This window comes from Enoplosus armatus, chromosome 24 (assembly GCF_043641665.1).
Source record: "Enoplosus armatus isolate fEnoArm2 chromosome 24, fEnoArm2.hap1, whole genome shotgun sequence".
NCBI classification, from domain to species: Eukaryota; Metazoa; Chordata; class Actinopteri; order Centrarchiformes; family Enoplosidae; genus Enoplosus; species Enoplosus armatus.
Window position 1 is genome coordinate 5,611,036 of NC_092203.1, and position 17,869 is coordinate 5,628,904.

Below are 17,869 nucleotides of genomic sequence, written 5' to 3' on the forward strand. Positions count from 1 at the left end.
AACTGTCACCCACAAATTCTAATGTCCTTGTATTATTATTAATCCTTTTTAAAATAGTTCTTATATCTTTCTAGAGTATTTGTGCATTTGGAGTTGTGGTTTGGAAAAGAAAGGCAAAAGAAAGCGTATTAAGTAAAGTAAGTAAAAAAAATAAATGTTAGTCACTGGGAAGGCTTGAAGTATTGATAACACTGTTATTCCCCTCTAACACGAGCTCCACTCCATCATACTTGTATGTAAGTGAACAAATTCTCTGTGGTCAGGCCTCCCCCCTTGAACTTTCTGGCCCCCCGAGCTGAGACCAGCAAATAGCACTGTCACTTCCTGTTGGGCCCTGAGGAAGATGATCTCCCGCCCTGTCGGCTCCCACTGCAAGCACAAAGGAAATCATTATCCTGTAATTATGGATGGTTAAGAGGAAGATTGGGCATCTCTGTAATCTGCGTAATAGCATAATGTGTCACCAGACTCTGTAAACCGAAACAACTGAGGATGTATACTACGTTATTTTTTTCTGACTTTATGGTCGACAAAGAAAAACACACATCCAGGGAGGAAAATGTCATCATTAATATGTATGAATGTAATGAAATGTCTCCTTCTTTACCTGCTTGTTTTTTCATGTCCCAGGCGTCACATCATTACGGCTTAAAAGAAACATCTGGAAGGCATTATGAATCATTGCTGCTCAATGTGGGTGGCATTTCCAAGAACTAAATTATCTTCATCCTTTTGCCACCCTTGGTCGCCCGTAAAAGTGCGTTTAAATGATGGTAAATCTGAGTCCAGTTTGCAAACCTCAAAAGAAACAGTGTTCATATTTAAAAACCTAAATCCATTATGGCCAAAGGTTTATTAGGACTGTGCAATACATGCCATAGATAGTAGACGTCCAGGCAACATATTGATTGTCCCTATGGACACATAACTGATAAAATGTCCTAATGAACTCAATAGGAAGATCAACTGATTTTGACATACGCAGTCAGGACTCCTCGCGTGCCGAGTGTTTACTTTCACTTAAAAACAAATATGGCTGCAAAAGATCTTTACGATATATTATTCTTTAATGTATACAGTTTTTGAATGGGGAACTTTTGTGGTTGTTCACAGCCTGCCAGGGGCCTTTTCAGAACTGTCATTTAACTCTTTAATTATCACTTTTATGACTGTAGTTAGGTCCCTACGTGTTAGCACAAGTGGAGTTTTTGTCTATAGGTGCGAGCGCATCCTCTCAGGCGGTTTTCTCCTCACATGTTGCTTGACAAAGATCTTACCTGTTTAGAAACAATGTTGTGCTCTCCATCATGATACCCTGTCATGGCTCCAGCACTGAGTCCTTCTCCCCAATCTAGAGGGTGATTTCCGCTTGGCATGACTGAAACCTGCTTGGGGGCTCCTGCCAAAAAGAACATTGTTCCCCCCCTTTCTTTGAAATGGGTACAGAAATGTCTTTTCTTGATGTTGCCTTATCACCATAGTGCCCTTAATGTTGACCCTCTACAAAGACTCTCTGGTCTTATCAGCTGTGTGTGCTTGGTCTGTTTGAGTGTTTTTGACATGACTGCCATGTGTTGTGTGTTAACTGGATGAAGTTTTCAGGTTGCACCATTTGGACATAATGGCGCCGGGACAGATTTAAACAAGAAAAGTAGGACGCTTCGTGTTGTTTTGGTGTATGAAAATAGTCCCGAGTCACGTCTTGTCACACAGGTGTGAAGCGGCGTCATTACAGTCTGATTCCGCTTTCATCTCGACAGAGGTCGTGATGTGGCAGCAGTATGTGAGGCGGGGGGGGGGGGGGGGGGGCAGGGGGGGCAGAAGGCTGGAGTGGTGGCGAGACTGCTCACGTACACACGCGCACATACGTAGAAACCCATGCACAGGCGGGTTTTTTTTCTTGCTGCGTCAAGTTTGACAGAATAAAACCGGAAAACATGTAATTTGGCCTTCAAAATAAACGCACACCGGAACTTAAAATCCATTAAATGACTATTTGTGCCACTATGACAATATGCTGTCTTACTTTGAAAATATCTACCAGAAGTCTTTTTTGTGGTTGACTTTATACCTCCCCCCCCTCAGTGTAAACTCAACAGGGTAATTTGAGCAAACGGGGGGGGGTGACGGGGGAGGGGAGGAGAGCAGGGGGAATAAAACCCTCAGCAGTCAGTGAGAGGTGTGGGAACAGGACGGAGCCGCGGCGGAGAAGACGCGCACACGTGGGGGAACAAACGGAGCTTTGAGGGGGAACACTTCCACAAGCAGGAGTCACAACGAGCACTGCGGGCAGCGGGGACTCAACATGCTCCTGGCAGTGCCTCACAGGTGACCAGGCTCCGGGCTCCAGGCTCCGGGAAGACGCGCTTTTTGTTGTCTTCTGTCATTGATAAAGAAAATAAAAGCAGCCCGGGAGGTGGGAGAAAGAGAAAGGCTCATGGAAAACCCCTGGATGAGGAGGAGGAGGGGGGGGACGCAGGCGGTCAGATGGAAAGTGCTGAGGAACTCGCTGCTGCTTTGTTTATTCACCGGTGAGTTTTGTGTTTCTACTCTTCCACCCTGTCCACAATCTGCCTCTTCTTCCTCGTGTTTCACTAATAACGTGGCTCCTCTGGGGCTGCTGGAGAAAAGGGGAAAGAGTTGGGAAACTGTAGAAAGTCAAATGAATCCTTTAAAAGTCAGTGATTCCTTCCGATCGCGTTTTGGGAACCACCAGTTTAGTCGTTCCTCAAAATTACGCACAGCCCAAACATGAAAACTGCTGGAAACTTTTGATCTGAGGCAAGTCTGCGGTACAGTGCTGTGGAGGGGGGGCAGGGGAGAGGACGAGCTGGTGTGTGTGAGAGAGAGAGAGAGAGAGGGTGGTGGAGGGGGGGTTAAGGACATAGTGCCATTGTCTCCCAGCGTGTGGAGAGACAGGAGCCAGGACCTCTAGAGGACCACCCAGACAGAGCAACACCAGCAGTCTGCTGGGAGGCGTTTACATGGACATGTCACAGCGTTTCTTACAGAGGTGCACTGTTCAATTATACAGGTGGGTTAACTGTGGCTGCATCATGTGTTTTCTGTCTTAAAAGACTTTTCTGCAGAATAAATGATGTGGACTCTCAGTTTTCTCCACTTAATGTAACATTAGGAAGTTCTTAGAGAAAAGCATCCTCCTGCAGTAATTCAAGTGTGTGTGTGTGTGTGAGAGTGTGTGTGTGTGTGTGTGTGTGAGTGAAGCCATGCCAGTAAATGTGCATATATGCCTCCAGGCCCACGTCAATTGGCTGTGAGTGATTGCTGAGGGAAAGCAGAGGCACCATACGCAGAGGGCTTGTTTTTCTTCGCAGTGTCCTTCATTTGAAGTGTGTTGACGCGCTCTGGATTGTGAAAGGCTCCAACCTTCTACATGACAGTGACCCCCCCCCCCCACACACACACACACACACACACAAATATCACAGCTCATGGGGGGGGGGGGCTCCAGATGAAAAAGGCTCGTGTCGTGGCAGCAGGTTGAGACGAGTACAAGGAGGGAGGCACAGCTGTGTGTACAATGCTTTTGAATAGGCTGAGCAGTCAGGGAGGCAGGGAGGGAGGGGGGAGGTAATGAACCACATTAATCACACACACAAAAGCATGTAATGGATTCTACAAATGCCACGTCTGTTCGTAGCAGGAATAAGCACGCTAGATGTAAAATTATCATGCTGATTCTTGATTTGCGTTGGTGCGCAAGTGGTAAATGTTGGCTCTTCAATCATCTTAACTTGACCCCCACGCAAACACACGTCAGTCCTGCAGGGTCCCATACTAATGACCTCCCACTCAAAAGGTAATTAATTCAGTTGCTGGATCCCTGTGGCTCACGATTCTGCTTCCGTCGAGCACCGTTTTCACACTTTCTGTCTCTGGGTGCAGTTTCAGGGAAACCTCCATCAGCTGTGTGATGCTGTTAAAGGGCTTCTCCAGTGACGTCGTGTTCCACTTCCATAAAGTTGAAAGTAGAGTTGCACCTCTGGAACCAGTGAATGTTTGTTTTAAATGACTCGAGCCAAAACTGTTGTCAGTTCATTTTCTAATCGTTTCATCTCAAATCTCTATGTTTAAAACAACTGACAAAATGTTTTAAATATAGTGAACCAAAATCTGATTAACTTGTTCCTGATCTGTCCAAGTTTCGTTCAAATACGCAAAATATCAAGACAAGACGAGACAAACTAGTCAACAAATGAACTTATGAACTTATGAACTTAACTAACATAAATAATGTTATAAGAAATGTGCTAATTTTTCAGACCGTCGCAGATTCGTCTGTCAAGTTCAGCCAGTTTGCTGCAGTCCTGCAGGGTTTGCTTCAGCTGATCCGCTGCTTCAGTCAGCCTTGACATGGAAAAATAAATCAACCATGTCTCCTATTAACTCACGCTGCATAGCTGTTACAGGGCAACGGTTGCTTGTTGCCATGTAATCTTTGTATGATATTACATAGCTATATTATGCGATCAGAAAGCTCCATTTGTAATCGTGATCTGAGGACAAAATCACAAAGATTGAATTGAATGCAGAAACTGAACTTTTGTCTTTGTGTAGAACTGGAAAGCTTCCTGTCGCTGCTGTAGGCGCAGACATGTTTCAATGTCCCAGTCGTTTTATTTTGGTTCCTAATCCGACTCATATTTAAAAAGTCTTAAATACAACTATACAGGCTGGCAGGGGTGGCTGGGTTTATTGGAACAAAACCCAAGGTCCCTGTTTGAGCTCACTACAGAGATCTTTTTTATTTATTTATTTTTGTTTCCCCCCAGATGCTCCACAGGTATTGATTGCCTCTTTGCTTCTCCAGTTCTCTGAGCTCATAAGAAATCAACTCTCCGTGCTTTAGGTCTGTCTTTTGAAGGTATAAATAGAGGCTGCTGGTTGAGGTTGTGCTTTTGAGGTTAGTTCATGAAATGTTTTATTATAGTGTTGGAGTTATTTTTTCCTCTGGGGGAACATTGAAATAAGTTTCCCAGATAACAAGACCTGACTTAATAGTTTCTCTTAAGGGCTTCTTTTATTATAATTGGACACATTTTTCTTACAACCCTGTTCACTTAAAAAGAAACCATAGCGTGTTATTTTATTCTTGATTGTTTCACTGAAGAGCTTAATGTGTTTCTTAAAGACTTTGTTACCATGGTAGAGACGCTCCTCCCTGTTTTCTGTTCTACCAGCTGTCTGGGAGTTGCTGGTGGCCTCCGGTTTCACAAAATGTAACATTCTGCATTAGCAGATTCTTAAGAAAGTGTGTGTGTGTGTGTGTGTGTGTCGCAGGTGGCAGTAAAGCCCAGTGTGAAGGCTGCATAGAGTATTGCTGCGATGGATCGCCACCTTTCTGCTGCTCCTACTACGCCTACGTGGGGGACGTCCTCTCGTAAGTTAATGCACCAACAACAGCCAAGTTAACACCACGTCGTCTGGTTGAATTGTTATTGAAAATGCTGACTTTCACAAATAAGGCTGAAGTAAGTTACGTTGCCAACTAGATCTGCAAGCAGGTAGACCGGGGTCCAAGCAGCTTGTTTTAATGTGCTAAAACTCCTCAATCAATCCACATTTACAAGTGTGAAAGTGTCTCCTAGTTTAAAAGACGGATATATTAAGTTATTTTTCACATTCACTCATTTGGTATTTACTGTATACGGGTAAGATGGCAACTCTCTGATTGGCTAAAGCAAGAGATCAGTTGTGGGGCAGTTGTGAGGGTGCTGGTTGGGACCAGCTGTCTTTTAACGTTCCAGAAGACCCCTCTGAGGACCTGACCTTTGACCTCTGCCTGCCTTGATTCACAATGTTGGAGCACAGCTGCTCTAACACTTTCACCTACTTCTCGGACTTCTGTTTCCTTTTTAAGGTGGAGCTGTGTTTGTTTACACAACAGTTGTAATGATCTGTGTTTGTGTCCTTTAGTGTTTTTGTATTAATACTTTTGTAAAATGTAAACTCTTGGATGACTTGGAAAGTCTGAGTCTGCTGCTCCTGAACAGCCAATCTGACATGCTGACTAACGCTGACTATGAAGATGTAACAGACCTGCTAATGAGTGGTTTTTCTATTCTATAGTGCCAATTCACAGACTCCTCTGCAGTGAACACACCACACACACACCAATGCGCACACACTCTGTCGCACTGTCACACACTTTGCACACACACGCATCACACAGCTGAGTTACATCAGATGCTGCGGTCCATCTCCATGGCAGCAACTTAGACGTATTGGTCGCATGTCTGTTTGAGACAGCTGCCTCCTCTCACACTTGACTGGGTGGCTCACAGTGTGTGTATGCATGTGTGTGTGTGTGTGTGTGTGTGTTCCAGGGGCACTGCCATCTCCGGTATAGTTTTCGGCGTGGTGTTCCTGATGGGGGCGGTGGCGGCCTTGTTCCTGTGCGTGTGTATGTGCATGAAGAACGGGCGGGGCGCACGGGTCGGCGTGTTCAGCACCTCCTACATCAACACTGTGACCCAGGGCTACCCAGGTGGGTCTACAGGGGTCACACACACACACACACACACACACACACACACACACACACACACACACACACACACACACACACACACACACACACACACACACACACACACTCTCTTAAAGGATATAGATGAACCAAAAGGATTTTTCAAAATAAAATGTTTCCTAAACAATTTATAATTATTTAATTATTATAATTTAATATATTAATTATCAGAAAGTACTTCCAACATATTGATTAAACATGCACTTTCACAACAGAACATTTCCTGAACAATCATTAATTACTGATCTGACCTATTAAACATTAATAAATGTTAATCCTTTTTTTATTAAGCATTAGTTACAACTTATAAGCCCCTTTTTTTTTTAAATAAAGTATGACTTATTAGAAAGTGGTACCAACTGATTTATCACACATACTTTTAAAGGATATACTCATCCGAAACAATTTTTGACAATAAGATCATTCTTCTTACTGATATTTAATGCGTTCATAATTAATGTTAGTAAAGCATTAGTTACAATTTATAAATATGGTGTGACTTATCAGAAAGTGGTAACAAGTTGCCACACACAGTTTTAAAGGACATAACACCAGCCACAATAATCTTTAGCAGCTATACTGGTCTATATAGTATAGACTAAATGATGTGTTAATATTGATCAACTAATTTACATGCACAATGGTCCATTATGCCACAGTGACACCTCATCTCCTGTCCTCAGGTGGCCAGATATGAAAAGAAAACCGCAGATGTGAAAAGATGAATAGATGTCTTGTATTACAGGATCCACTTTGGCCTTGAGCACCGTTTCTGACTAATGACACAAAGAGAGAGCTGCTTCTTTTCTTAGTGTGAAGGCTTCAAACCGTCCCCACTTAACCATGAGCTCTGTTCAAGCATTTTACACACACAAATGCCTTTTTGAAATTCACTCAAATACACCTCATTTCATCACCTACAGCCTCCTACATGAGCATGATTTTATTCTGTTGTCCACTCTCACTGTTTCACATGTTGCACCCTGTTCCCGCTCAAAGGGAGAAAAACCGGCGACAGTGTTTCCACATTGTACTCACAGGTACATTGTTTGCACATCAACAGTCTGTACTCTGTGACATTTTCCAGCCCCAGGAATGCTGTGTCTTTTTTTTTTCTGGGGCTCATCATTTATTTATCCCTTTTCGTTCCCCTCCGGTGTATCGCCTACATGCTACGCTGGACCGGCACTCTTTCGCTCTGCCCTGCAGCTCTGATCATGTTTCATAAACATGGTGCTGAAACACACAAAGTGATGCAATATTGAATGCATATGTATGTAGCTGCGGTGATATGAATTATTTTCTGTGCTGGGTGGTGTTGTGCCATTATTTTCCTGCTGCGCTGCCACAAAGATGAGTTGATCTATATTTCTATATGCTTTGAACTGACTTGGTGATTAGTGCTTATATTATTTACTAGTTTTATTTTACGTAAGTGCCCTACAGATATAAAATATTAATTAAGTGGCTTTTTCCCCCGTCTTGCAAGCTCTTCTTGTCTGAGGTTCATAACAGTTTCAGCTCAGCAGTGGACATTTTAAAATAAAGCTCCTCCTGTAACATGTTAGACTCTGAGTTATTAATACTAATAGTGTCATAAATGGGAGGTTTTGCTGATGCAACCCTTTGGTTTGGAGTGGGGTTCGACTAACTCCATTCATCTTCTCTTTCATTTCTGCTGCTTTGATGTTTCAGTGATTAATGTAAGTTCCCCCCTGGTGAGACTGATGCATTGTGGTCCACAAACTTTTTGCTGCCATATAAGTCCCTTCCTCCAGGGTGCAGTTTCTCAGTTCAGCCACTAGATGGCACAAATGTTCCATCAAACGCCTTGAAATGGGGGCAGGTTTCCTAAGCCTAAGTGGAGGAGGAAATAAATGTTTTTGATCTACCTGCTGAACTAATGCTGCTTTATTTCTTTCTCTTCCTTGAACTCAGGTCCTCCACCTCCATACACCTACGACTACGAGATGTACCCCCCCTCGCTGCATCCACCACCTTACACCCCAACCCAGCCTCGACCCGCCAACTACTCCCCCCCTCCTCCGTATCCTGGCTGCACCCGCAAGTGAATCCCTGCAGCACAGATCTAGCAGCTCAAAGGGAACTCTCATGGCCTGGTTTTCCAGACCTGGAGATGGCTGCACATCTTTGGCCTCTGAAGGTGTTGAAGACAATTTAAGGGGCTCACACGAATATGAAAAAAAAAGAGTGGCCCAGTGCAATATTGTTCAGCAGGCCAGAACTCCCAGCTACACGCCTGCAGTGTGTAAATGTCACTGCATTTCTGCTGCTGAGTCTGGACCAAATGGTGGGAAAATAAATAACAATTTAAGACAATACTGGTCAGGACGCCAAAGAAGGCCCCAACAAGTTCACATTCTGATAGCCTTAACTGTTGGCCGTGCTACCCTGCAGCTGGTACTTTTCCCCGTTAATAACCAATATCCTTATCCGTCCCTGGCTGCGTACATCAAAGGCACTGCGTCGCTTTGATGAAGGTGAAGACCAGGTTTGTCTGCGTGGAGGAGAAAAGTCTTTCCAGGACACAATGTAGACTCTGCTTTTATGGAAAGTTACCTTCTTTTTTTTTTTTTTTTACTTGATTTATGTCAGTGGCTGAGGTGGAAATTGATGATTTAAAGCGAGTCAGGTCTGGACCTGTCATGTGTAGACACAAAGACTTGAATATAATGGATAATAATACTGACCTTAATGGCACAGGCCACTTGGAAAGGATGTGGTTGTTGGTAATGAACTGTTTTTTTATTGCCTTACTTGAAACAATGTGAGTGTGAAAGCTGAACTGGGGGTCTCTTCACCTTCAGTTGAACCAAAGTGGATTCTCTTTTGAAATGGAAAAATGTGTGATATTCTTGAAAATTGTGACGCATATTCATCATCTGAATTGCAGTAATTAAGTCAATTGACCTCACTGTGCTATGACTGCTTCATGTGATTAATGACTGAAGGGGATTTAACTGTGTTCATAATGTGTCAGGAAGTTATTTGAAGTCTTTCCTTAATGTTTCAGTGGCTGTGTTGTAAATTAAAGTTATTAAAACGTAACGCTCGAGCCGTATGAACGTCTAGTCTCCGTTTATTCACATGAACGATGCGTAATGAACGCGTGTGTGCGCGTGCATGAGAATGTGTTTTGTGCCCTGAAACGGGAACGCGTGAGCGCGAGGCTGTTGATGTAGGCTACGTGCGTGAGTCTGATAGAGTTCAGAGTGTACGCAAGATAAAACTGTGTGCGTGTGCGTCAGAAAGATAACGTGTGTGTGTGTGTGTGTGCGTTAATCCCACTCCGCTGTGGTCAGGTGATCCGGCGCTGAGCAGCTGTGCAGCCTCGGTATCGCTCACCATCAGACAACGGGAGTCACCGGCGCTGAACACACAGCTTCTCAGCCGACGCAAACGCTAAACCGTTCGGTGAAACGCTGCCTTGAGGAGCGTCGTGTCAGTGAAACGACATGGGGGACCGAGTAGCTTTACTGCTGCTGGCTGTAGCGGCTTCGGCTCTGGCTGCTGAGGTAAGAAAAGGAGGTTTTTTTGTGCGTGTGTGAGAATGTGTAGTATTTTCCACCATATTGTCGCTGCCAGCTGAGTCAAGCTAGCTAGAGTTGGCTACGACTAGACCGGAAGCTATGCTGCTGTTGTGTGTGGCATTTTGAATCTACCCGCACTCAAAGCATAAATATTATTTTTATTAGTACTTAAACCTTTCGTAATTTCCGCATTTGTACATTACATAGTGTAGCTACTTAAAAAAAGTGCAGGTCTTTTGCGTATCGTTTTATGTTGAAGGTTATAACCGGAAGTCTTGTGTAGAAATCTAGATAACTTGACACTGAATACTTGGATATTTCTAAACCAGAGACACAGTTTAGTACAACATCACCTAACCATCGATATATTTTGTTTGTCTTTGTTGTTTTATTTGTAATCAGTCCCCCCAGAAGCACGAGATCTAGACAGAAAAAAGGCGTATTTATTTTAAATACCGCTGTTCCGATGCTCCGTAATGCCTTTCATCGGGCAAAGTCTCCCTTTAAGCCTGTGGTAACTGATTTATTGAGACTCTGTGACAATGGAGACAATGTCCGACACTCTTGATTTAAAGCCAAACCCATAATATGTCCTTCTCCTTTGTGTGAAACGGAGAAGCATCTTGCTTTTCTCTGATTTTAAAATCTTACAAACAAGTTGTGTTTGTCAACAAATGATTTACCTTCAGTAACACTGCGCAAATGTTTTCGAGAGCTGCGGTTGTAAAACGCTTATTTACTGGTCATTTGGGCTAATTTAATCTTGTTAAAGTCATTACAGTGAATAAATGAAAAGCGTATTGTCTCATTTTCCATATCCCGAGGGCTAATTTTAAGGGAGTGGGCGTGTTTTGGGAATGAAAATAAGTCAACAAGACGTCTTGTTCTCTCATAATGACGACTTGACGCCAGAATCTGGTTTGAGCAAAGCAAATGAACCCGTGGAGATGACAATGCCCTCGGAAAACAAACATTATGAACGCTCTCCCACATATTTCAGTCAGATGGAGTAGAGAGGAGAATGGAGAAGTAAGATGGCGGCGGTGCACTGCAGCATTTATGGAGGGTCGGGAAGCTGGGAAGCCAACAGGAGCTTTGACTGTCATTGTTGCCCTTTCAAGCTCTTTTCTAACCCGCCGTACAGTTCAGAGTGATGATAGTCACATTGGAAATATATGTTGTGCTTTAATAATGTCTTTACAGTGCACCTAGTTTCACATAATCACCACTCATCCTTTTTTCAAGCGTCTTTGCCAACAGCATCGCTTTGTGAGTGTACACTGCAAAAAATGTCTATTTTTAACCACCAGTCATTTATTTGATCGTGTTTTTAATATGTCACTCAGATTTGAACAATTGCAGTTATTTAATCAAATTCAGCCATTTTCAGGGCATATAGATTCGTTAAAATGTCATGTCATCATTGTCAGTGGTCGAGGTGATGTTATGTAGGTGCATTTAGTCTTTTTTGTGTCCTTGCTGTGAGAGAAATGACACGTTCCTGTATAACCACCAGAAGCCACATTGTTTCAGGTGTGACCTGCCTTTGTGGTTGAGGAGCAGCTGCAGCTCAATGTTGTCTGTGACATCTCTGTTTGAAAAAATTATAGCTTGAATACATGATAAAGGTGCTACTTGTAATAGATTGATCGCACCAAACGATGGTTATTATACTCCATTTAGGCCTCTTGTTTTTGCTGTCTTGGCCATTTCTGGTCAGCTTTTGTGTTTTTTTTGTTTTCCTTCAGATGAATCAGGTGAAATGTGGCAGCTGACCATCATTGTTTCCTGCGTGTAGCCTATAATCAGTGTACATGTTGGAATGAATAGTTTGGGCTGCTCATCAAGCAAAGCACTGGCTTTGTTCATAATCCATTGCTTAGGTTACTTTAGAAACTCTTTACCCTTTGAGTCCTGTATTTACAATATCAACAAAGGAAGAAGTGATGCAATTTGATAGAAAGAACTTGCTTGAAATTTCAGGAGTAATATAAGATTAAATCAGACTTGAAAATGAGGTGTTGCACGTTTTTTGATCTTGTTGGGGCTTGTTTATGGCCTTCACGACTGCAACACACGCACTTCTAAACACACACAGCTTTAGGAAGCTGCTCTTCCTGACGGGCCGGTGGTGTGGAGCGTGGGAGTTGGATGCCAGCCTTTGTGTATTTGTAAATCCTTGGGAAATGGCTCTTGGATGGTCGCAGGCAGTCTGTTTGTGTGCATACTGCAGTCTTTCAGCCTGGGGCGGACCAGCCCTCTCCCCTTATTAGTGAGTTTAATGCCATTATGCCTGTTGGCGCTGCCAGTGTTTCTCTCTGGCACCTTCTCTGCTGCTCATGCTGCAGTTTCAATTCTTTGAAGGAGAAATCCGCCGACACTAATATATATCCTCTTGCTTTCTGTTTTCTTATTTTACTTTTTATTGTACCCAATTTGGCCTGCCTCGCCCACTTCTACTTCAGTTTGTAATTTACATTTTGCAGAATGCCTTTTGACAACCCCCGGAGAAAGACTTCAAACTGAACCCAGGGCTTCCAGTATACGTGTTAAAAAAGTGTTTATCTTGTGTGTCTCCAGCGCTCCCTGCTTTTTGTCTCTCGCGTTTCCTTTTTTTCCTTTTTTTAGTTGGCTATAACAAATTCCTTGTTCAAACAGTGCACATTGTCCATCTTAGTTGTGTCAACAACAACAATGACACCGCAGCTCTCCCAATTAATGTTCCCCCTGTATCCCCCTCTGTCTGTCCCGGAGAAAAGAATTCCTGACCTTTTGATACTGTTGTTTCTGTTGTCATGGTCCGTGGAAACGGGGGTTGACGCTGATGTGCTTGCTGTCTTTTGAAGCTGCATGTCCATCGCTTCTCCTCTCTGTCCACTTAATGAAACCTCAGACGACTATATTTCCCTGGCAGTGATGGCAGTCAGCTGTACATGAACATTGAAAATTGTTTTACCTGTTATTCTTTGCTTCCTTCTCATTTCTTTTTTGTCTTTTTTGTCCTACTGAAAGGTAGCATCCCTTTTCAAAGCATGTTAGGAATCTGGTAGTGCTGATTTCAGTGGTAGCAGGCCGGTGCCTAGCTCAAAGGCCTGCTTTGTGCCGTGCAGCCTGGCCTCCGAATGAGATACTGTGGATGAATGCCAGAAGGTTTGATTAGATCCAACAAGTATCTGATAGCATAAGGAACTGGGACTGAGAGAGCGCACTGATTTACAGTGAAGGTCTGGATGCAGACGTTTCATGATGCAAGCAGCACCGCTGGCCACTGAGCAGGGCTTAAGGGTACATCAGCTACTGTTGTGAGAAGTATTTTTAGCCAGTTTGGGGATTTGTTCAAGATCCCGATTCCCTGACTGTCAAGCCAGTGCTATACAGATACAGTACTGCCAAGATGTAGAGGATGGCTTTTACATGGGTTTCTGTTGAGTTGAGCTGAAGCCACACTAAGCCAAAATGTGAATAATACAGCTTGTGTACAAAATGTTACGTCTCACTAATTTGGAGTTGCAAGTAAATCCTCTTAAAAAGCCTCCTCTTCATCTTGCTCACCTCTTCCTCTTTATGACTCGCTCATAATTAGCTCTAATAGGTCAAACATGTACACACCCCTAGCGTTATTGCCTCGTAGTCTTCAGGGAACACGACATTCTCCCTCCCACTTCTCATATTAGAGCAAATCTCCCCCTTGGCAGCACCATTCATCACCATTGGACCATTATTTCCATCTGTAAATATCAGCAGTGCGCCATGAAGACACACTCTTCATTTCAGTGCTGCTGAGTAAGCAGCTGTTGGTACAGAATCTGAATAATAAGCCGAGAAACAAGTCGCCCTGACCTGCGCAATTACTCAGCAGCAGCACAGAGTACATCCAGCTTTCACTTCATCAGTGAGGAAGCTGCACACACACACACACAGTATTCACACACACATAGCCTCCATCTAAAAGCGTGTTCCTGCCATTGCTTGTTCAGGCATCAATTCTGCAGTGCTTTTATTGTCATATCTCCATCATAAGTGCCATGTGTCACAGTCAAGGCTATGGTGTATGTGTGACGGACCTTCCACTGAGATATGACCGAGGCTGTGATAATCTGACCAAGGCCAATACAATCAAGTTATAATCGTGGATTTGTTCACACGGACACAACATTATCAGCGTGTGATGGATGAGTCAGCATATAAATTGAAGTGTGTGTGGATTCACGCCCATGTAGCTAACGGATGGTGCTGCAATCAGTGTATTATAATACATTGTGTGTGTGTGTTTGTCGTCACACATCATGACTCAGGCCCGATGAACAGGCTGCTCATGTCCTCTCTGTTGGATCCCAGACTGGAGGTGTGTGATGAACCAAAGAAACGCCGGCTCACCTCTTAAGCTCTCAGTTGTTAGAGAGGAGACCAGCAGAGGTCCCGCCCCCGCCTTTGTGCCTGGGAGTTTGGGCATTTATTTTGGGTCAAGTGCTTTTAAGACTGATATGAAGTGGCTCCACAAATTCAGTCTAGAGATAACTCAGTGAAACCAGAGTGGCATACAGCACATTTGGTACCTCCGTCCTAAAAAAAGCATGCGTCTCTATGAGAGTCCCGGTAGTTTAGTGGCTAAGACGCATACCATATAGTCAGGTTCAATTTGCAAGGAGGCCTTTGTTACCTTCTCCCCCCATGTTTCTGATCTGCCCATCAGCTGTGAAGAAGAGGAAATACTTTATTAATCCCTCCAGGGGAAATTAAAAAGGCCAAAATACCCCCAAACCCCTATTAAAAATATCAACATATGGAATGAGATTAGTGCCCACAGAAATTGTACTGAAGTGTAAATAAATTTGATATTGACACGCTTATATTTCTGCTTTGAATAAAAAAAAAGATTTTCCTTCATAAATGAATTGAATTAATGAATTTATGAGGCACAGTTCAAAAAGAGCATGTAGTTCTATAGCAAATTTTCCCTGGCTACTGCCAAGTCCAGACATGCACCAGATGCTGTTGATGTTCCCGACCAAAAGGTCAGAAAGCTTTCAAAAGTGCAGAAATTTCTGCTTCAACTAGCCAGCAAACACAAGTGGGAGTATTAGAAGTATTCCCCTTGATGTTTTTGGATTAAATATTTGCTTGGTCTTCAGTCTGAGCTGAATTTAAAATTAGAGGACATTTGATTTAAAATTCTTTACTTGATCTCAGCAGTTTAAGACGACAAATCCAAACATGAGCTATTCACAAACACAATCCTTCCATCAAAGCCAATACAAACCCCTTCTTCCAAGTGATCCATAGAAATGCTTCCGGGAGCCACAGTGGAGCTGGACTCTCGGTGCTCCCGGTTTCCTCTGCTAGTTTCCATAGCACTCTTATTTTTTTCATTAAGTGGATGCACACTAGGAAACTGCTTTGCCCCAGTACATCTTTGACTCGTGCAGAGGTTGCTGACTCATTATTTTAAATCTTTTTTGAGAAAGTTTCTTCTTAATGATGAAGTTCTTTCGTTTCACCACCTCTGCCAAATACCCACGAGGGTCCTTGCTTTCGAAGGTTATATTCCTCCACTTACTGAAATGATCTCATCCCCTCATCCTCTCTCTTTGCTCTTCCCATGTCTCCACTCAGTGTCCTGGGTGTTCAGGGTTGCCATAGCACTGGAGTCCACCTCAGGTGCCTGGTACTTGGACTATAATTAGGCTGCCGTGTGTTATTCCCGTCATTCCTCTCAGCCTTTCTCCCTCCTTTTACCATTTTCCACCACAACAATTTCACACTCTTGCTTCGTCTGTGAAATGCTGTGTCATCCATACAGTATGTTGCTGAAGTGCTGCATGCCCTCGGTTGAGATTCACAGTTGAGGGGGTTTATGAAACTAGTACCTCTTGCTGTTGGGCAACACACCATCAATTGTAGATGACAAGTCCTCTTGGAGTCCAAGTGTGAAATTGGAACACTTGTTTGAAATGCCAAGTTCTGTGTGGGTGCAAACGAGAGAGGGGTGAGATGAAGGTTTGCGTCAGAAAGAGGACTGGTATTCTTGACAGTGCCCTGCTATTTCTGGATCTGTTTCCTGTTTGGTCTCCATTATAGAGGCGGACTTCCTGTGTTTGTACAGTTGACAGGAGTGATGCAGAACGCGCCAAGCGCGTGGGTGCGGTAGGAAGTCATTGTTTAGAAAATCCCTCATGTTTGAACTGACAGTATGCTTTGTAGGAAAACCCCAAGTCACTTAAATCTTCACTTGGGATTTGTGAAATAGAATTTCTTTTCTTGTTAAGCTCATATTAATCATAAGGATAGCATTTCATTTCATTTGCTCGTAACCACTGATGATTATGCCGGATATACTGTAGTACACACCCATTCGCACACCAGGGTCCTGAATCACAGTGACTCCTTGTAACAACACTGATTAAGGATTACCTCAACTCACAATCAGCCGTAAAATATTTTTTATATAGCTGTAAACATGGTTATTAGGCTTCTGGTGTGTACATACTTAAATTCAGCCTTTTTTCAATAAAATTCTGCAGTGTTTATAAAACACAAGAACAGAAAATAGTTGCTTTTAGCATTTGCTAAGTTACACCAAAGCTGACACAGATGACAAAAATTATGTTTGATCATTTCCTGTTGGGAAAGATCGATCGATAGATAGATAGATAGATAGATCTGGAGGATGAAGATGCTGTTGCTACAGACGCTGAATCTTTTTGTTGAAGGTGAGTGTAGGGTTGACATATATGCATCCAACAAAGGGGCCAACATGCTGAGTATTTGTGACATGGCCCATTGGGGGGGAAAAAGGTGACGTAACATGATGCAAATAGGACGTAGTCAAGGTACAGCAACACTGAGCTTTTAATGGGATGTTTAGATGGGTATTCCAGGTGGGAGAAGTCTCCCTGGAGGAGATGGAGAAATTTAGAAATGGTCACAGGAAAATGAATGAATAATTTATCTCACACATTCATTGCATCAAGGTGGTTTTCAGCTGTGTTCCTCCACATACTGTAGATAAGCATGATTGAAACAACGAGCAATAAAATGCTTATATCATGGAAAAGCTCTGACTGAATCATGGATCAGAGCCATGTGGAGACCACGAAACACAGCTATTTTATGACTTTTTGACAGGAACAACCACTATTGACATATTTTTGAGTGAGATTGTAAACAGACGTGCGTAATTTCTGATCTGAGTAGCCACAGTTCATGCTGTGATCACTGAGTGCATCCTCACTGTGTGTGTGCGCACATGGGATCACTGCTCCATCTGTGTATGTTGGCGGTCCACTGCAGGGTGCCTCCCAGCTGGATACCAGTGAGGTCAGAGCCAGTTTAGCAGGCAGTTACTGACTGAGCCGGCCATTACACTGGTTTAACGTTCAATTTAAGGCACACAAAAACTGCTGCATGCACACACAGCTACATGCACATCCACACACACTCATGCTTCCTTACGAAAGCAAGCCAACATGATGATGAAATTCCTGCTCCCAGGTGACTTGGATAATAGTGTTGCCTCAGGTTGCCACAGCGATGACAGAGGGAAGTTATAACAGGCAGTTCCCCAGGGGTGAGCACAGGCTCCGTATCCATGGTGATTATAGCTAAGGAAACCAAGAGTCCCTCCATCATGTCTAGACAAATTAAGTGGGCAGAAGTCAGAACTATTTTTCTTACACACTTCTAATCAGATTTCAAACAGATTTGTCTGAGATGCTAATACCCGAGGAACCCCCCGAGACAAAGCTTAATCGCATTTAATATGAATGAA

General features: G+C 43.3%; 2 protein-coding genes across 3 annotated transcripts in view; both read left to right on the forward strand.

Moving 5' to 3' along the window:
- Positions 1-2,196: 2,196 nt before the first annotated feature.
- cyyr1 (cysteine/tyrosine-rich 1) lies at positions 2,197-9,632 on the forward strand. The gene is made up of 4 exons (XM_070930642.1): positions 2,197-2,531; positions 5,302-5,401; positions 6,348-6,508; positions 8,489-9,632. Exons 1-4 carry the CDS (start codon positions 2,438-2,440, stop codon positions 8,620-8,622), a joined length of 489 nt encoding a protein of 162 aa, XP_070786743.1. The 5' UTR covers positions 2,197-2,437; the 3' UTR covers positions 8,623-9,632.
- A 300-nt stretch (positions 9,633-9,932) lies between these two features.
- Positions 9,933-17,869, forward strand: part of appa (amyloid beta (A4) precursor protein a) — a 31,448-nt gene continuing 23,511 nt past the window's right edge. For both annotated transcript variants that reach the window (XM_070930888.1, XM_070930889.1), the window contains exon 1: positions 9,933-10,086. In XM_070930888.1, the coding sequence (XP_070786989.1) occupies positions 10,027-10,086 (60 nt within the window). In that variant the 5' untranslated portion in view covers positions 9,933-10,026. The remainder of the gene's footprint in view (positions 10,087-17,869) is intronic.

What these genes read in the sequence shown, in the direction of transcription:
- cyyr1 (XM_070930642.1), top strand. Translation starts at nt 2,438, where the DNA reads ATGGAAAACCCCTGGATGAGGAGGAGGAGGGGGGGGACGCAGGCGGTC. An exon ending in GCTGCTTTGTTTATTCACCG is followed by an intron (nt 2,532 to 5,301) that starts GTGAGTTTTGTG and finishes TGTGTGTCGCAG; the next exon opens with GTGGCAGTAAAGCCCAGTGT. An exon ending in TGTGACCCAGGGCTACCCAG is followed by an intron (nt 6,509 to 8,488) that starts GTGGGTCTACAG and finishes CCTTGAACTCAG; the next exon opens with GTCCTCCACCTCCATACACC.